General features: G+C 38.4%; 1 protein-coding gene across 1 annotated transcript; it reads right to left on the reverse strand.

Annotated features, from left to right (window-relative positions):
* Positions 1-272: 272 nt before the first annotated feature.
* On the reverse strand, positions 273-21,411 carry LOC148737133 (uncharacterized). Its single transcript, XM_088749266.1, has 8 exons — positions 21,330-21,411; positions 17,215-17,480; positions 16,633-16,747; positions 15,650-15,787; positions 13,880-13,996; positions 13,144-13,266; positions 6,317-6,835; positions 273-2,024 (listed from the first exon to the last, which is right to left on the reverse strand). The coding sequence occupies exons 1-8, from the start codon at positions 21,409-21,411 to the stop codon at positions 1,660-1,662; spliced, it is 1,725 nt and encodes a 574-aa protein (XP_088605392.1). The 3' UTR covers positions 273-1,659.
* Between the last annotated feature and the right edge of the window lie 209 nt (positions 21,412-21,620).

Raw genomic sequence — 21,620 nt, forward strand, 5'->3', positions numbered from 1 at the left:
AATGGCTTGAACTCGGGGGTAACATGTGAAAGTATCATGTCATCGTCCGGGTGAGTGTAGTCTTGAGAAGGACTGTTGTCGATGGTGGCGACTTACTTTTCCACAACCTGTGGGAATGTCATCTTGACCCTTGACTCTTCGTTTGTCCCTTTGCTATTATTCTTCTTTTCTCGTGTTTTTAAATCTAAAATGTCACGTTATTTGCCCGCAGTTGTAAGGAAATTTGAAATATTTCCATTACAAGATTATGAAGTTCACAAACGATATACTACAACTTCTTTTTTTATTAATAGCTTTGCACTAAGTTTCCAGTATTAACTATTAGCAACAGCTTTGAATGAAAGTTTAAACTCACGTTTGTTTATTTAACAATATATTTCTTAATAGTAAATGTAAGTAATGTCCCCGGCCACCACAGACACTGCTGCCATTTCATAAAACCCTTTTGACACTTATCTTCTATTTCAACATCTTTCTAAGAAAATGTTTCTTTTCCAAATGTTACTAGCTCCCTGTAAGAGCCCGTGGTCTTTTTTGCAATTGCTTGATAGGTGGCTAAAACAGTTCAGTATTCAACGGAAAGGTTTTAGGTCAAACAGACACCTTTTTCGCCGATGGAAACGACATATTTCTGTTTATAACAAGTACTTCTACGAAATACATAGTATGTTTTTCTTAAATTCAGAACAGAGTGTCAAAGCGTATGATATAAATTATTATTACAGAGAGATAGGGAATATTATTCCGTTATTCAAAAAATTATGTATACCTCACACATTAAAAGAACTTTTTTTACGACACTAGCAATACTTTTAAACAACTGTCGTTAAATGAAGTACTTGTGAATACTTCCTACTTAATTCTGGTCCATAATTTACAATTTCACACGAAAATTTACAAGTTGCCGTAGCAACTCATTGGGTTTTCCGGTTGTTATACCAATTTGCAAATGATTTCCTTCCTCAAAGGGCTCGGGAGGGATCTTAACTTTGACAAAATCGTGCGTGTCATTATCCCCTCATGCTAGTCTTCATCATTTGACAACACGTTTTCAATGTTAAGATTAGTGCTACGTTCGAAAAGCCATACCGATTCCAGACTGTTACATTGTAATAGGTGTCTTTACTGTTTGATCTTAAAATCTTCACTGATCTCACTGAAAATCGGTAAAAGAAGGTCACTGAAGATTCGTATCAAAGGATTGATTTGAAAGAACAGACAAAACTTAATCCTAGGCTTCCAGGAGATATAATCATCTGGAATTATTTCTCATCGCTTTAGGTTGTACAGTGTGATAATTGGTCTGTGCGATATTGTGACCTTTCCTTAAGACCCTGGTGAAAAAGTATAACGAGTGAAACTCGACTTCTGAAAAAAATATTTCTTCATTATCTCAAGTTTTAGAACCCTATTTGTACTTTTCAACCATAAAAAAAGCACCGAGCTCAGTTAATGTAATAGATGACCGAAAGAAATGATGGCGAAAAGTAAACCAAATGAAAAATAAGATGCGTGACTTTTGGGTTTCACAGAAGGTTAAAAAGTTAAACAGTTACACTTTATTCGGCACTTTAACTGAGTTCTATCAGTCGATTAGAATGCCAAACACTGAAAGCTCAATACTAAGTGCCATTATCATGTTAGATAAACCTTTTTTTTTTACTCCAGGAACGTAATAGTCACTTGACCATGACCAGCGTTGTTGTAACAACATTCATTGTCCTGGTTGTTTCCATCGTTGTAAGAGCCTCCCCCACCACCACAGGTGTCAAAACGATTATTTCCACTGCTTCCCCCAGAGTATCCTCCTCCTCCTCCTCCTCCTCCTCCTCCTCCTCCTCCTCCTGATCTTCCTCCATTAGCTCCACCACCTCCACCAAACCCACCATCGACATCGTTATACCTGGCTCTTCCACCCACCCCTCTCTGAATAAATCCCTTACCACCTTCTCCACCAGTTCCTTTGGTTCCATTAAAATTCCTTCCACTTCTTCCACTGGAGTAAAACCCGCCACCACCACCACCTGAAATACAATGAATATATTTTAAGATTTTCGTAAACAGAAGCGAAGCTATATTTAAATGGGATGCTAACCCATTCGAATTTTGGAATTTTTTACTAGTATTATAAAACGCTTCAGTAAACCCATATCAGTTCGGCCAAACCTTACATAACGCATTTTAATTGAGCCGCTATCCATGAGGTTTAATATTTATATATAGCACCTGTAATACCTAGTTGTATAAACTGTTTTCTCTTACTTCCCCTGTCCAAGATACTATGAGTTGATTTACCGCGTTACCAAAATGCTTTATTGCAGAGTTAATGAACGGTGAGTTTCTTGTTCTGACACAAAAAAAAAGGAAATTTTTTTCCTCCAGGATCTTTATTATGATTGTTCAGCGTGCGCTCTTGCACCGTGTCCTATTTGAAACCAAATCTTATTTGGAGTTGAAAACAAATTTTCGAAGTGGTCATATGATAAGATGCTTGTTAATCAAGTTTGATCGGGCTGGACAGGAAAATGTTTGGCTCTCGGTCCCGAGGCACGCAACGTGCTACATTCGGTCCGTACGTCACGACCTCGAGCCAAATAATTTCTGTTCTCCCGCCAACATCGGTATCGTTACCTTGACTCGTCTTTACAGTAAATATGACATCTACGAGGATCTCAGTTGGGTTAACCGTCAACCGTCAAATGGCAAAAATATTAACCGTCAACTGTCAAAATCGCAATATTTTTCCGTCAACCGTCAAATAAGCAAGCCAATATTAGCCGTAAAATGTCTCAGATATCCTTAAATAAGAATCATACGATTGCCTTAATTGGGATCAAGTTCCATTTTTTATGAATAAAATTTTTGATAATCCCAAAAATACATTTATGTAAGTCCTTAAACTTCTATTCGCAAGTAAACCTGGCTAGCGACAGAGCTGACTTCCGGTTTGGAAACACTTCCGGTGTCGTAAAACGTTGGTAAGTTATCAATAAAAGGTGTCATAAATGAACAGTTCTTTACAAACGCGTCATCATGAAAATGTACAGCCAAATTCGCGTTTAGTTCTTTTTCTAAACGACATTCCAGAAAATGTTATGCTTACAGTTGCTGAAGTGATGGAGGCTTTGTCGAATATTGATCCAAGTAAGGCCGGTGGACCAGATGACATCCACGGTTCACTCCTAAAACATACTGCTACTGAAATTGCCCCTTCATTATACAGGCTCTTTAATATGTCGCTGTCTGCGGGCTCTTTTCCAGCAAATTGGAAGCGCGCGAACATTGCACCCGTCTTTAAAAAGGGCGATCCTACCCTAACGGAGAATTACACGCCAATTTCTCTTTTATGCATTGTCTCCAAAGTTATGGAACGATGCGTGTTTAATCACTGCTACCCTCATTTATCGTCTTTTCCTCACCAACTCCAGCATGGCTTCCAGCCACGAAAAATCCACAGAAACGCAACTACTTGAGGTGTATCACGATATTTTAGAAAAACTAGCCAATGGCCATGAAGTGGACGTAATCCATTTTGACCTGTCAAAGGCATTTGATAAGGTTCCACACAGGCTACTCCTCTCGAAGCTTCAGCTCCGTGGTATATCCGGTCCAGTTTTGTTGTGGCTCTCAAACTATCTTTCTGACAGATACCAACGAGTTGTTGTTGACGGCATATCCTCAGACTGGCTCCCGGTCACATCAGGAGTACCCCAGGGCTCCATCCTGGATCCGCTTTTATTACTGGTCTTCATTAATGACATGTCGTGCTCCATTACTCACGGAAGTAAACTTGGCCTCTTTGCGGACGATAGCAAGCTATATCGCACTATTGTTTCCAATAGATGTGCCTCCCTGCTGCAAGCTGACTTGGACAACTCCAAAACTTGGTGTGACGACAACGGTATGTCTTTCAGCACAAACAAATGTAAAGTTCTACACATGTCAAAGAGAACCACGCGCCAAAGAGAGAAGCACACATACCTTTTTAGACGGCCAGACCTTGGACTCGCCTCCTGACACCAAGGATTTAGGCGTGACTGTTACTACCCACAATCATAAACGTGGCACATCGAAGAGATATGTGCCAAGTGTAACAAAGTTCTTGGTCTTGTAAAGCGTGTATGCGGTAGAGGCATTGTTAACGTATGAACTAGGAAAATGATGTACACTGCGTTAGTTCGCCCAATCGTCGAGTACGTATCCTCTGTACGGTCTCCTTACACAGCAAAGCGTCGTAGGCTAATCGAAAATATACAACGACGGGCTACTAAATTTATACTAAACCACCCAGATAGGAAAACCAGCTACACTGCAAGACTGAAACCTCTTAGCCTACTGCCGCTTTGATTCAGAAGAGAAGTCCATGATCTTGTCATTTTATACAAAATTAGGTCAGGTCCTATCAACGCTAGTTTTGACCATCTTCTGCTTCCTGGTAACCATACATATGCAACCCGACGTCATCATCCTGCAAACAACCGCAGTTTACTTACTCATACTCAGCGGTCTTTTACAAACTCTTTCTTTCCTCGCACAATTAAATTATGGAACGATTTACCGAGCAACATTAAGCGAGCGAGCTCTTTACATAACTTTAAAGCCTTAGTGAAGCGGTTTTATAAAGAAAAGCTCACGCTTTATACTCCGCCCGGTTTGGGTCGGTGTCGTAAATTGTTAGTCATTTATCAATAAAAGGTGTCATGAATTAACAGTTCTTTACAAACGCGTCATTATGAAAATTTACAGCCAAATTCGTTTGTTTAGTTCGTTTGATAAACAACATTCCAAAAAATTAATCATCAACCGTCAAATGACTTAAAATTTAACCGTAAACCGTCAACATCACCTTCTCCCCCCCATTGAGATCCTCCCAGACGACCCTCGATCACGAGCTCGAGCTTGCCGACCAAATTACGACACGTTATATTTTCTGAAACTACACGGCATTCTTAAAATATCAAGAAACTGAGGAGGATAACGACACATTAATTTCTGAAAGCACGAAAGCTTATCGGATACCAGTTGTCATCACTCAGAGACATCCAAACACTCCGGCTAAGCATTTACAGCGAGACTGCTGCCTTATTTTAAACACCAGACAATCGACCTCATCGACAAGTCAGCAAAGCCCGAAATGCGAGTTTGCTATTTCAAAATTTTTATTTACGAACACTTGTAGCCCAACTAAAAGAAAGAACCGGTTTAGAGCGGCTGTACACTCAAGATCATTTAAAGAAGAACGATATTGATGTTTGCGTCGCCTCCGAAATACACCTTGAGCCAGATAAACCTGAATCTATTGTCAGCATACAGATCTAAAACATATTCAGACGGGACAGGAGCTGGTCAAGAGTGGTTTTGAGGGAAAAAGGCGGAATTGCTGTTTATGTGAGAAGTAACCTAGATGTTGTTGATTGTTTATAGATTAAAACTACATAGTTTAATTTTTAGACATGATCTTTTATAAATACGCAGCAAGTTCTACTTTCACTTAAGTATATTTTAGCGCACCGCACATGTTTTTTTTTTTTTTTTATCTCGGGATATTCATATTTTATCCGAGATTTATTAAAGATTTATGTGACGCCGACGCATATTTCGAGTTATGGTGCACGCGAAAAGTTTGGAGAGCACAAGAGAGGAGTTGCTCGAAGTGCAGCCGGGAGCGTTCGGAGTTATCAATACAACACTAAAAATAATACCGACCGTTCAGAAAACCAAGAGGAAATTTCCTAAATTTACGAGTCCCGTGTGATAGATTTACCTCCTTGAATTGTTGGTTACTAGAATTGACGATCAGAAATTACGTCGCATTGTGTTGAAAATCTTAAAAATTGTACGATTTCAAAGGAAAATCATCTATTGAACAACACTTTTGGGACATACATGCAGCAGCTCTTCAGAATAACATTCACCCCAACGTCGCGAAGCCTCGGTCGAAGTAAAAAAGCTCAGTTTTGTTTTCAGCCACATTCACGCATCGCGTTTGGCATATAAAGTATCGTCGACTCCAGAACTAATTCCGTCGCTTTGAAGAGTTACATGATGCTCAATGTTCTTAGAAACGATTATCATGTTAGCATATCTTCTTTTCAAATAGAGCTCCAAAAGGTTAGAGGGAAAACAGTCGTGAAAGTTTTGAAACTTCGCGGGTAAACTCGATGGGAGATTTTCGCCAACAATGAAGTCAGTCTGAGCCATCTCTATCAGCCATCCATTAAATTATAAGCCACTTAGAGCGCGCGTTATAATATGATTATGATGTAACATTAAATGAACAGCTGAGATGTAAGGAATCATCCCGATATACCCTTACCTGACCATCCACCATCAGCAGTGTGTGCACCATGTCCATTGCTACCCCCTGACCATGATTTGTATCCAGGATTCCCTGTTGTGTTTGTGCTGGCGTCACATCCTTCATGTCTTGACTGAGCTCTATCTACCCCTCCTCCGCCTCCAGCTATTATCAAAGGTGTGTTGGCTCCTCTCACCACAAACGTTCCTCCACCACCTCCAGAAGAGTCATAGCGCTTGTTTATTCCTCCTTCTTGACCAACAAGTATTTGAATGACTTCACCCTTGTTTAAGCGGAACGTTCCAATCATTTTTGCTCCTCTTCCTCGGTACTGAGTAATGTTAGTGCGTCTATCGTACCCTCCTGCAGCTGCTATTGCTTTTATTCTGTAGTCACCAGTGTACGGCACAGTCCACTGTTGAACTCCGCTGGACAGTGTGACTTGCCCGTCATGATCCTGTCCTGTGTAGTGACTGCCCAGCGTTGTTGGACCAATTCTTCCACTGGTGTTGAGGTTTGTAAAAGCGGCCTTGAAAGCTGAAAGGGAAGAGTTAAGTTATCTACATCGTTATAACCATAATTGTTTTAGCTTTTTACTTTCATTAAAGGTAAACTTACATCTACAAAAAATACATGGAACAGTTAAAATCCTGTAGATCGATACTTAAAACTACTCGCCGTTATTGTAGTTATTAAGTTATTTAATGTTCAAGTTATTTTTTTTGATCATTTATTCAATTCTTTGTCTCTCAATGGACGTGTACCGGGTCGTCATGAAATATTTTTCCCGAAAAATTATCAAGCATCGCATCTGATTGTGGTTGAAATGTTGTGTTGGTCTTGTTTGCTAAAATAGATCGCTTTTGAAATAGGCCTTCGACTAAAACTCTCCGTTCTTTCCTCATTTCAGTCCAAAGGTTACGGAAGTCTTTATACCTCTTTGAACTTTCCCTTCTTAAGTTTGAATTATAGATAAACCCATCCTCTTAAAAAGCCACTCTTGGATTTTTAACTGATTGCTTCTGTAAATCGGGAAAGCGAGATTTATCAATGCTGCTGGGCTAGTTTAAGCCCTCTCTCCCCTTCCTTTTGGGCTTTTCCATGCGCTATTGCATTAATTCACATTTTCCGCTTCAGTGCTGACGAGTAACTGTTGATATCCAGCCATTCTGCATGAAAAAAGTCGAGAGTGAGCAAATCGTAAAATTTTGATTTAGCGTCCGGGGCTATTGAACCAGGGGATTTAATTCTTGGTTTTCACGTGATGTCATCAAATTTCGAAAAAAAGAATTATCGATCCCTGTGAGATTTTAGTTTAGTAAGTTAATAGAACAGTTGAATTCTTATCTTTTGACAAACTTTCAGTTTGATCGGGTCTTTCTTCTTGTGGTAAAGCAAGGTTGAATTTCTAAGCTATTGCTTGACACGATATTAACATACTGGTAAGTAGGTTGAAGAAAAAAAGAGAAAGAGAAATGGATAGATAGATAGATAGATAGATAGATAGATAGATAGACAGATAGATATGTTTAATCAACTCTTTTTTAGGCAGAGCTGAATTACAGTGCAGTATGTACACAATATAACAATGATATAAATACCACTGATAATATTTGAGCAATTTCTCATGTGTGAATAATTTAAATATACGTTACTGACCAAGCGCGAGGTCAAAACGGCTGGATATTGGCCGAGTTCTTTCTTTGCATTTTTATGGACCGAGACGATGTCGAAGTGCATAAAATTGTGAAAAAAGAACAAGGCTAATATCCAGCCATCTTGACCGGACAAGGTTGGTTAATAAAGGATTTATTATATTGCAAAAGATTTCGCTTTATTACGAGTTAAGAATGACCTTTTTCCCTCCAGAGCTGGGAAAGAAAGCCAACAGTGTTTGTTGCACAACAAACTCACGAGAGCCGTTTCTATTTTCTTTCTTTTGACTATCTTCTGCCGCTTTTTGCCTTTCCGTCGCCGAAATTTTCCAAGAGTTACGAAAGTAGTTCTTATTCTATTTTTTTTTGTTTTTTTTTTTTTATGCGCGGGATCAATGCGGGCAATCCTGAGGGGGCAAGATGGGCCCATCTTGCCTGCTCGAGTAGCCAATCAGAACGCAGGATTTGCTTCATCTTGCCCACGGGCGCTGTGTGTGATGTGATGAATAACCCTTAAAGTGCCCCTGAGATCAAAATTTTCGTACATCATTTTTTTTCCATTTTCGTGTTTAAGGTGTCTCCTTCACCTACTCTGCCAAATATCAGTTTAGACCGAGCACCACAAATATCTAATTTGGGGCCGTTAAATTCACGAGTTCGCGTCCGCCATTATTTGATCACGTTCCGGATGTTGATCACAGGACTCAGAGGAAGTGACGTCAAAGGCTCAACGCGAAAATTTCACATGGCAAAATGTCAAGCAGTCATAACAGAGTGCTTTACTCTATTCTTACGAAAACTAAACAAAAATGACTGGGCATCGATGCGTAATACAAAGCTGAAGTAATCGTACAGACCACGCTGCAGGTATTTCTCTGCATCAGAGCCTTGCCAAAAGATCAGAGCGGGAAAAACGGATGCGATTTGTGCGACCTCGTCGAGTAAACTTCAATCCTACAGAAATATTTGTGATCTACTCCGAACACTTCTCGGAGGACTGTTTCGAGAGATCTGTGTACTTTGAAGGATCTAGGCGAAGAATTATGGCGGGTTCAATGCCTTCCGTTCAAGAAGAGAAGGGACGAGAAAAACCGTCCTCAGTGCGATCTCGACGTCGGAAAGCGAAGTCTACGAACCTCCACGGATTTTGTCACCTTTACATATGACCTGATCAATATCCACCTTTAACAACACTCAGGAAGAATACCTTACACTAAGGAAAGTACTCGGTGAACATTGAATGATAAAATAGCCCAATTGAGGATTGAAATTTCTGACCTCAAAGAGCTCACTTTTATACAAAAGAGATGAAAAATATCATTGTGTGCTCTGATTCTAAAAAAAGCTGGCTTTAATATCAGCGAAAGCAGAACAAACAGCTTAAGACACAGAGCGTAAAAACACTTTAAAATGTAGGCTTGCAGCCAAGCAACCGAGAAAATTAAAATTTCTGTAAAAACCTTTCAATTTATCAACCATCTGACAGCCAAGTCAGGGTGCTATCAAAGGGTCTCAAATTCATCACAACGCCCGCGACAAACGAATTAAAATCAGGCCAACTTTTGCGAGATTTATTCGCAAGACGAATGTGCCTCCATTACACCTTTCACGGACAAAACAAAGAACTACTTCTATTTCATATCAAACTGAATGCCACCGGTTCAGTCTTCCATCGCCCTTCATGGCTACTTGGAAAATTATCATAACGCTACTTGCGGACTGCATCTAAGCCAAAATATACTTTGTAACGCAATGAGGTCAGGGTTCTAAAAGAGTTGAAACAGACTTTGCTTCAAACCTCACCGATTAAGCATCACAACAATAGTCATCATGAATAAGACAGAAAAAACAACAGAGGCCAAAGTGCAACTCAACAAGAGAGTTCACTTCAGGAAAGGGTTAATGAGATCACTGACCAAATGCATCGGGGAAGACACATTGATGGCTTAGAAATGGCTTTCACAAACTCCCAATATCCGCCTTCGGATACACAATTAGCCATTGCCGAAAACTATTTTACTAATCACCCGATCATTTCTTACAAAAAAGGAAAATCTCTTACGACAAGCAAAAATACAGTTTGAAGGCGATAAAGTGATGTGACCACAAAAGCCATATGGGGAGTTCGCGCCGTGCTGTGTTTATCTTTATTCGCATGGCAAAATTTTATCGTTTGTTGGCGCAAAACTATCCACAGAAGCTTCAGATGATTTCTGGGACAATTCATCGTCTGAAAAAGTCAACATTTCCCGACTGACAACGAAACAGTTCTCAAAAAAGTAATATGTGTGATTCTCTGTGCAGCGAACAAAGAGAGTTGTGACAAAGCAAAGCATCAGTTTGTTGAGCCTTTGACGTCATGATGACGTTTTTGCGGGCTCGGCTGGAACATGTTTTCAGCAATGGCGGACGATTTTCGGACGACTTTGAAGCGGTAAAAATTGGTCATCGAAGGTTTGTTTTGATTCTTCAATGGCAAAAAGGGTCTTAACTTGACCCAATTCAACATTGTGTAAACAATTTAGGCCAAAATAAAATGGTCAATTCTCATCTCAGGGGCACTTGAATGAGTCATATTTCAACGGCATGCACTACAACTTCATTACATTCAAAAAGTTATCATAAATAAACCCTCAAGGGTTACCCCTTATGGGGAAAAGTTCATTGGTAAAGAAAGCGGGGAATCTATCTATCCTAACTCTGGGTCTCTAGATCTCTACAAGGAGGCAATCCCCTGAGCGAAGATTGTCACCGACATAATTTGCGTTGCAGAGAAAACATTACGGAACTTAAGCACCGGTCATTTTAGAGGCAACGGCATCTTTAGCGACCGAAAGAGCCTGGGAAGAGAACAACGTCGTTCCCGCCAAAATATAAACGTTAAGCAGCTAGACGAGGATTGCGGCGGCGACGTGGGTAGCAAACTCTGTTCGCTTTGAAGATAAGCTGTATGAGAGCATGTCATCCTTCAGTGAGATGAGAAACCTGCTTCTTTTTTTGTGCGATAGTAAAATTATCAGTGTCGAAGAATTTTTGACCTTTTACGAAAGTTACAGTTCCAAGAATCCAGAATTCCCTTACAGCTCCTACCCTAAGTTTGATTTCGACCAGATGGATGAATCAGAGTGTTTAGCGGAGTTCAGATTGCGAAAATAGGACATAGCGTTATTGGCAAATGTCCTTCAACTACCAGACACTATACGCTGTCCACAAAGAACAACGTGTGACCGAACTGAAGGGCTTAGTATGCTTCTGAAGCGCTTCTCGTATCCATGTCGCTATTCAGACATGATTCATCGTTTGGGGTAAAGTCCAAGGTAGCTAAAGGTACGTTGTATTGGTAGAAAACGTCTAAGCACGTGAAACTTGCATGGAAAAGTGACTCACTGTACCATTTTGTTCCTTGTGGAATATTTTTCATTGAGGTAGAAATATGTCATAAAAGCTACGTTGTTTTTCATGGAAAATGGCATTTTATCTCAGGAAGTCTAGTCCATACTGGTGAGTAAAAAGTAAACACGTAATTGTAGAGAGAAAAGAAACGGATATTTAAGACGCCAGTCGAAGTAGAAAGTAAGTATAACTTGGTGATGTTTTCAACCTTTGCAGAAAGAGGAACCACAGGGAAAAAACAAGATAATCAATCAAATATGATTTATGCAAATGATTTCGCTAGTTTTACCTGAGTCAGGAAACCTAGCCCTTACCAACAACTCACTCTCGTGCTAAATTCGTGTTAGGCCTTTAGCTGACGATACGTGCGTTGTGAGTGGTACACAAAAACATGCACATTTTGACTTGAAAATGGTAGAAGAAAATTTCCTGACGACCTTTCTAATCCCAACAGATCATAGCGAAAAAGGTCTCACAGAGGACATGAACTGTTACACTGAGTAGATGAGCTCACAATTCTTGTGCATGTCATTCTTACCTAGTTCTTTACCCGAAATTCAAAATGGAATCGCTGATTAACTCCTATATAGCAATAAATTATCCCTCAGTCGAGAAAACGAAATAAAGTAAGCATGGGACTGCGTCAACAATAGTTAAACTGTCCCTTTCTTTCAATTATTCTTCCACTTCGAAGGCGCGCAATTAGGGAAGCACTAGTTCAACTGCCCTCTCTTTTAATCATTCTTCGACTTCGGGAGCGCGGGAATACGGGAGCACTAGTTTAACGGCCCTATAATTTCGTCATTCTTCGACTTCGAGAAAGCTGGAATGCAGAACCAATGGTTACACGTCCTTTCTTTTAATATCATTTTTTGATATCGGGACTGTTGGAGCAATCCATTCATACCGGCCAAAAGTGGCCGGGTATTCTGAAGTTGTTCCCATCAACATCTCAAGCAATACTTGATTCAATGTTTTTTCTCATGTTTCACTTAGTCTCCTCCATAGTCATACAACGAAGACGCGAACCGCTCTCTCCGAGTCACGCATTGATTCGCTGAAATTTAAAGATCTGTAAAACCCCAAATTAGCACGAACGCTCTGATTAGTGCAACATACAAAATACTATAACCTGATTGGTTTGTGATACACAAAAAAAAAGCGCTAATCACATTGTTTTGAGATACACCACTAAAAAATACGCCAATCACACTGCTTAGAGATATACAAAAAACACACCCCTCTATACGCTAAAATAGAAATTTTTTTTTAAGAACTAAAAATTGGATACAGGCTTTTGCAGGTATGTTCTGATTGGATGACCTGAGATACTCGACAACACTGAAAGTTCCCTGAAAGAACACCACGTAAAATGATGTTTGAGGACCAGTCATTTTCTACAGAGGATGATCACATGGTTTTCAGGGGGAACGGATACAAAGTGTGATACATTTATCTTAATAAAGGTCTTGTTGTGTAGAATCGCTGAGTATTTTTACGAGTTGCATTTTTCCGCATTTGGATGATATTGATACACGCAAGATGTTTGGAGAACACTCGAGAAGTTATCGTCATGTTAAGGTAAATACAAACAAACAAGGTTTATGAATCTATTGTTTTCGATTAACTTTGGATGGTAATAATTATAATAGTAATAATAATAATAACACCTTTATTTAGACACGATAATGTTTAAAGCTGAACAGCTTGTGGGGTCGTGTGTAAATGCAAATAAACTCTAAATTAAACAAATTCAAATGATGATGGTTTTTGAAGATGGTTGAATGTCATAGTTACCTGTACAGTTCTTGCCATCGCCATTAAACCCTTCTTTGCAGCTGCAGTTGAAGGAACCTTCGGTATTATTACAGTGAGAATGGACACCACAGTTGTGGGTATCGGTGGCACATTCGTTTACATCTGAAGAAACAAATGCTTCCGTTGAAAAGAAATAATAACAAATGATAAAAGCATATTCAAGAGTTATTCTGATCGTTTAACCTGTGAGAGGCGACTTTTTACAATACTCAAAATATCACTGAAAGCGCCCGCGTCAAATAATTTTTATCATTTAATCTACATAAACAACCAATCCAAAAATAAACAGTCTGAAATCAAATTAACAGATACATCATCAAGAAAGGACACAAGTCTTCTAAGGCAAAAGAGAACGCGAGACGTGCGTGACGTGATGCTTACAATGATTGCAGAATGAAAATAGAACTGTGCTTAAAAACATTGTAAACTTGACTAAACTCCAAACACAAATAGTATAATGTAGCCAAAACTGAGCCAACACAATTTGTCTTCCACGACTCGTACTCTAGATATGAAACGCGTAATGAAATGAACACTGCAATCGATGCAAAGCATGATTAATGACACATTAGCAGCTGACTGATCCCTCTACATTACTATACACAGCTTTCTTATGAAAATCGTTCATGTTCCTATACGCTCGTCAAATTTAGGCAAAATTAACAAACTGATTTTGATGCTTGGAACAATTTAAGTGGACAGATTTCGTCGTTACCTGTGCATTTTTTGCCATCGCCATCAAACCCAGCCTTGCAGGTGCAGTTAAAGGAACCTTCGGTATTGTTGCACTCAGCATTGGTATCACAGTTGTGCGCATCGGTGGTACACTCGTCTACATCTGTAGAAACAAATCCTTTCCGTTAATAATGCAATTAAAAAAAAAAATTGGTATAAGCTTTTGCATGCATGTTCTGATTAGATGACCCGTGATACTCGACAGGACTAAAAGCTCACTGAAAGTGCAACGCGTGGAATGATGTCTGGGGAACAGTCATTTTCTATCGGATGGGGGAAGAGGAGTTTGGGAGGATCACATGGTTTTCAGGGAAAATAGATACAAAGAGTGATACATATATCTTGATAAACTTTTGGTTGTGTAGTATCGCTTAGTATTTTTACGAGTTGTGCCGTATTATGACGAGCCCTTCGGGCGAGTCAAAATGCATACAACGAGTAAAAATGTTATTCTTGGCGTGTGTCAGTGTTGGGTTGATTCCATTACAACGTACAATGGAACCCTAATGATTGGCATTAGAAACAGCATTCTGATTGGTGGAAGAATGCCCTAATACTATGATTTAATTGGAACGTGATAAATACCTAAAGTGGCAATCTTATTGGTTTGTGATAAATGATGAATGAGGCAATCAGATTGGTAGGTGATACCTACCATAGTGCAGCAATATGACTGGTTTGTGATGCATGAAAAAAGCAGCAATCTGATTGGTATGAGCGACCTACCACTCTTAACGCTGGCATCGAGTTATTCATTAGTTAATTTTTTTTTAAAATAACTCAATAATGGATGGACTTTCTTCAATGAAAAGGCGGAACATTTTCATATTTACTGCAGCTGAACTCGGTTTTGCATTTAATGACTAGGATTCGTCTGTGTTATTGCAAAGTATCGCAATATGGATACACGCAAGATGTTTTGAGAGCAAAAGAGAGGCTCTCCTCATGTTTAGGCAAATACAAACAAAAAAAAGAGCTATGAATCTCTTGTTTTCAATGCTGGGTAAACTCTAGATGGACGAATGTCATTATCTCCTGCGCAGTTCTTGCCATCGCCATTAAACCCTTCTTTGCAGCTGCAGTTGAAGGAATCTTCGATATTGTTGCAGTGAGCATGGACACCAAAGTTGTGGGTATCGGTGGCACATTCGCTTACATCTGAAGAAGCAAATGCTTTCCGTTGAAAATAAATAATGACAAATGATGAACGCATATTCAAGAATTAGTCGTATTGTTTAACCTGTGATATGCGACTTTTTACAAGACTGAAATATCACGTATACAACTAATCCAAAAGTAAACAGTCTGAAATCAAATTAATTAACAGACGCGTCATCAAGAAAGGATACAAGCCCTCTAAGGCGAAAGAGGGCCCTAGACGTGCGTGTCGTGATGCTAACAATGATTGCAGAATAAAAATAGAACTGTGCTGAAAAAACATTAATTGTAAACTTGACTAAACTCCAAACACAAATAATGTAATGCAACCAAAACAACAAAGACACAATTTGTCGTCCACGACTCCTAATTCGTTTGACGACAGGAAGTAGCACTCTAGACACGAAACGCTTAAAGAAATGGATACCGCGACGGATGCAAAGCGTGATAAATGACAAAATTAGCAGCCATCTGATCCCTCAAATTACTATTCAAAGCTTTCTTATAAAAATTGTTGATGTTCTTGATACGCTCGTCAAGTTTAGGCAAATATATCAAACTGATTTCGATGCTTGGAACAATGTCGATGAACAGATTTCATAGTTACCTGTGCATTTCTTGCCATCGCCATTAAACCCAACCTTGCAGCTGCAGTTAAAAGAACCTTCGGTATTGCTGCGCTCAGCATTGACGTCACAGTTTGGGGTATTGGTGGTACACTCGTCTACATCTGTAGAAACAAGTTCTTTCCCTTAACAGGTATTTTCTGGTTGGATGACCTGTGACATTCGACAGCACGTAGAATAATGTTTGGGGACCAGTCATTTTCTATCTGGCGGAGGGGGGGGGGGGGGGCTTTAAAAAGATCACATGGTTCTCAGGGGGAACGGATGCAAAGTGTGTTACATTTATGTTAATAGACGTTTTATTGTGTAGTATCGCTGAGTATTTTTACGAGTTAAGCTGTATTTTGACGAGCTCGTAGGGCGCCAAAATACAAACAACAAGTAAAAATATTCAGAGATACTACGCAGCAAAATGTTTAATAAGAGATTTATTATCCAACGCATCAAACTGTGTTTCCAGTGCGGGCGAATTTCGCGGATATCTACTTACGGGGAGTGCAAAGCGGTGCGGAATCAGCGCGTTGTCTTGTTGCTGTTTCTATTTTCTTTAATAAATGATGAAATTTCAATGTCGTCTAACTGTTTTTCTTCCTTCGCTTTATCTAATAAATTTGGATCAATATTCGCCAGCCATTCCGACTCTTCGTCGTCAGAAAAAAAAAATTTAACTTTTCCGCCAGTTTTGTTTGTAACTTCAGTCCAATTCGTTACTTGCGCGATGTGAGAAAACCTGCCTAAGCGGTTGTGTGAAGTACAAATACCGCGAGACATTTGTACTCGTCATGGGCCTTATTTCTACTCTAAGAAGCACAGTTGGATAATAAATGACTCGTAAGTCATCGGAAGACATGTCGAGGCATACGAGACCATGGTAATATGAATGCAAAAGAGACGAATAATTGTAGTAGCTAACATGATTATTAGAGCGCACGTGCAAAATAACTCTTGCCTTTTTCACAGTGTTCTCCCGTGTAACCAGGTGGACACAAACACTTGTATCCCTTGTTCGTAAATCCAACCAGGCAAGTTGCATGGTTGTAGCACACGTTGAAACAACACTTGTTCTGATGGGAAAAGATACTAAGCTTTATTTTATTGCGAGCGATTTATAGTTTTCATCTCTACAGGGCATACTTACACTTTTTCATATTTTGTGCAACAAATAAAGAAGCCTCGACTTTGCTCTGTTGTGTTGCAAAGTACGGAGTAAGCAGCTAAAGAACAAAAGAAGTGAGGGGGGGGGGGGAATGAGTCGTTCTCCATTCTTGATACACTGATAAAACATGCTGTCTCAGCCAATCAGAACGCGCTTCCTATAAGAACTTTATTTTTTCAATTAATATATCGTTTTTCCTTTTTAACCGATTCAGGTGTTTTTAGACTCATTTTGAAAGGTTTTGAAATGAAATTTGCCTCATCTGAGTTGCCGAGGACTCACAGAGGAGCGAGGAAACTCTATCAAACGGTACACAAGGCTTACGAAAAGCAGCAAACTCAAAAACAAAAAATTAAGTATAAATAAAACTCTTACCTCCGTACCCCTATACATAAAGCCAGCCATCGATTTCAGATCATTTAGGTGTTGTAAGTGGTCCGAGTCACTCAATTGACATAAAACTTTGTCTTTTTCTCCTGAGGGTCCCATGTTGATCGATTTACATCTGTCTTCCATAGTACACCAATTTCTGCAGTGACTATATAGATGCATTCCGACTGGTAATGAAATGTTTTTAAAGACGTGGCCCAACAATGCATATCCGTCTCTCTGTTGCAAGAACTTGAGACGCCGACAGCTATCTATCAATCAGACATTAGAGGATAGCTTTTTTAGGCCTGCAGAACGTTTCACGTAGGCGGGCGAAGAAAATCTCATAAAACACACGAACAGAATAGAATATAATTGAGTAACTTGAATAGAACCATTATTTTGAGAAAACCGTGAGTTCTTAGGGATTTGACGATTTTCACGGACACCAATTCACGGGCTAAAACCTCTTTCCATTCGGATTTTGAGATCCACCTGCCCAAAAATTGGATTGTTAATCGCATCGTCTTCCCATGGTTAGTGTTCGGTCGACATATATTGAACCGCTTGTTAGCCAGGCTATTTATTTCATAACCCTTCTGCGATATTCTTTTTCCTTTAACACCAGCAAAATAAAATTCTGACAATTCCGCCATATAAGCACCGAAGGTTATCTTTTTTTTAAGGTAAAAAAAAAAAATTGGTTGTAATGTTTTATTTCGTTTCCATTTTCATGCGTTTTTCGATGGATTAAAAGTTTCAAAATGTAAAATACTTTCGGAGAAAAACGAATCCCAGCTGATGTGGCTCAGAAAAAAAATAATAAAGGAGAAGACCGCAGAACCTTAGATAAACAAACTTTTTTTCTGATTTAAAACTTTTATCATTGCTATTGTTTTCACCACAAATTTTATAAGTAGAATGTTTCGAACAAAAATGAATTTGAGTGGTAGGGTACAGAAAAAAAAAAAAAAGTGGAAAAAGATAGCTTTCCACAAGCTAAGCTGAGCGAGGTTTTTGCATTTAATTTAAGAATTTTTATCATTAGTATACTTCCATTCATCACAATGCTTTAAAAAATATGTTAGTCCCCCGAAGTGGTCTCTTTCTTTCTGTAAATATTTCCCCACGTACTTTAATTAGTTATTAAATTGTCAAAATTTGAATTTTTGCAATCGATCATAGCGAATAATATATAATGTTATGCCCCTAAATGTGCTTATTTTGACGATCTCTGAAGCTTTATCCCAAGTTGAAAACCAAAACAATAAATGTAAATAATAATGTCAAGATAGATGGAATTTTAGAAAATCATCTCCTTTTGCGCTACTTATGAGCTCATACCTCGTTTATCGTAATCCTCCTCAACTAGACTTGAAAAGATGATACATACATGAAAGGCATTCTTTCCCCATTTGAACCTTTCTTTGCATTTTCTTTTTCAAACCAAGTTTAAACAGCGAGAGAGAACAGCTTTTATTTGCTGAATAAAACTTCTTGTGAAAAATATGGCTCTCGTCAATTTACCGACTCGAGCTAAAGTGCATATGAGAGGCTTGAAAGATGAGAAAAAAACAAGCACGAATAATTCCCATTTCTTAATATTAACAATGTTTCCAAATTCAAACATACCCGAATGAAAAGAGGTTAGCCCTTAGAGAAAAAGATAAGTTCACAGGAATATTAGATACTGAATTTTACCACAATTGGCAGTAATTTCGCAATCTGATTGGCCACTTCGCCGTTGTTGATAAGAGTTCAGACAGCGCTGCAGCGTCAACGTGTCACGCAAAATGTCACGCATCCAAAGAATCCATAACATTTTGTGATGACGAATATCGTTGTCGTAGAGACCACGCTAAACCACTGTCGATTTGCTAATTTTATTCTTATGGATCATTCATCTCTCACTTTTCAGCTTACTAAACAAAACTGCTCCTGTGGCACTCGCACTGAATAAATTATTAATGAACCATTGTTCAAAACTTATTTGTTATATACAGACATACAGGGAATAATAAAGGATTAATTCACATCGACTATAAAAACTTTGTTTCCCTACTTAATTTCCTTCACAGGCTAACACAGCTCAAGAAATGTTTGAAATGTCCTATTCGCAAGCTATTGCTTAGATTTCATGTAAGAAAGGTCCCTCTGCTTCAAGAGAGGCCATCGTAAAGAGGGTGAAAAATTAATTTTTTATTGGTTTTCTTAATGTTCTAAGAGCACGAAGATGATTAAGATGATAAAAATTAAGGACGACAGCGACATTAGGATGTTTCACCCACTTTTAGTTTCTTAGGATCGAAAAACATGACCAGGTGTCTGCTTAAAACTAATCGAAAATCATAAATAATCAATATGTTTTTCCATCGACATTACTAGGAAATGTTATGAGTTGGGTTTTTTCTCTATGAAAAACATAAGAGTCTCTGCAAAAAAAATTAACTTGATTAGATTCTTGCAATTCTTGTGATGGAATCGCGTGGACTTACGTGAAATACTGACGTAAAATTCCTGCCACAGAAAGTGTTTTCGTAGCAAGAGAGAAACTGTTTTGTTGAAATTAATTGTAACCTGGTGTGGACGACATTTTTTTTTTCTTTCTTCAGAAGATCTCTATTTAAATTCCGCACATCTTGTGTTTTTGGCTTTCTAGATCTGGTTAGTTATTTTCAAAAGAGAAATTGTATGCTGAGTTAGTTAGGCAATTCTTTGTTTATAAACGCTACAGGAGTTTTTTTTGTTTCCTTACCCACGCTAAGTAGTAATAGCATGTCAATAAAGTGCGTCTAAGTTTTCGCAATACCATCCTGGAGACAAAATACTGAGACACACGTCTCTACAATAAAATTGATGAAGTTTTTGTTTGCTATATTCAATTTTTCGCTGTGGACTAAATCCATTTTTAACATTTTCAAATTTTCAATTTTCAGATTGTTTAAAACAGTTTCCTGGAGTTTTAACAAGCAGAGACATTGCTTAGGTGTAGGGTAACGGAAATAAAGATTTCTCAAACCCGCTTAATGATGACTTCGTTCTCTTAAAAGTTGAAGGCTCAACTGTGTAAATGAAGGTGTTTCCATGTAAAATTTATACGGTAACGGAAATAAAGAACTCTCATATCCGCTTGATGATGACTTCGTTCTCTTGAAGGTTGAAGACTCAGCGTAAATGAAGATGTTTCCATGTAAAAATTATAATAATCGAGACTTTTTTCCTTATGTTCCGTATTTTTAGAGATACATTTGTTTCTTCCGTTATAAAATAATTTGAATGAATACTCGGTTATTTTAGTACATGGAGACAGAACTAAAGTCAAACAGTCTTGAATCACCTGTAGTTAAACGCTACGACGATATGAAGTGCTTCTCAGAGTTTTCATACTCACTGCGTTTGCTATAGCTAACATAATGAGTATTTTTTCTAGTCTAATTGCTTTAGAGACTAAATTAAATTCCCCCCTTTGGTTTTTTTCTCCTTGAGTTACAAAGGTCTGAGTGTCTCTTATTCATTGCCATCAGAATTATTAATCATCCCGATTAATCTTCTTGTTCCTGTTTTGTCCTTCTTGTCATGTAAAAAAAAAAACTTGCGCGTTTTTATGAGCCACAATTCTGCCGGGTTTCACTGAACATTTCACGTTCAGAATTTGTGTTGAGACAAAAGCTTCATGTGATAGTGTTTCTCTGGAAACTAAATTTTCTAGTTAACAACAAACAGTAAAAATATTTCTTTCCCTACCGAAAAATAGCTTTTATTGCGTATTTATGATTTTTTAATGATGAAATTGATCTGAATAAATTTTGTAAAAATTTAAAACTTAGAAAACGTTGCCAAAAGTTAAAACCAAAATACCCCGAATGAAGTTCCCGCACACGATCGATTTTGTTGCAACTCGTTTAGAAAGTTTCTAAATTTGTCGGTGCTTTGTACAATCGTAGTTTCCTTCTTCATCATTTTCAATTAGTTGAAAAAATTTATTGATAAAATAGCAAATTTCTTTGCACTCAAGTTTCGGGCCCTTGCTTTTCTTGAACTCCAGACTTTTATTACTTTAGGAGTTGCCATAGTCTACATTTTCATCCAACCCACACAAAAGAATGTCAAAGTTAACTTACCATGGTTTGCAACTGTTAAGGTGTAGAACCAGCCTCCAAACAAAGAAAGAAGAAATATGAAAGAGAGCATCAGGCGGGCCATCTTCATGTAATATGTCAAAAAAGGAAGTTTCTAATCCACTATCACGGCAGTTTACTTTTTAAAAATATTTTTAGTAAAGTTAGACAAAAGCAGGAATCGTCAATTTCCCATCTCTAGCGCTTTTAGGTTCTTGTAGAGCCAAAACTGCGAAGTTTTACAGTTATCGTCATTCATTATTAATCAAAACTGGGCGGACAATAGGTTTCTTA

The sequence above is a fragment of the Stylophora pistillata genome, chromosome 2 (genome assembly GCF_964205215.1).
Source record: "Stylophora pistillata chromosome 2, jaStyPist1.2, whole genome shotgun sequence".
NCBI lineage: Eukaryota > Metazoa > Cnidaria > Anthozoa > Scleractinia > Pocilloporidae > Stylophora > Stylophora pistillata.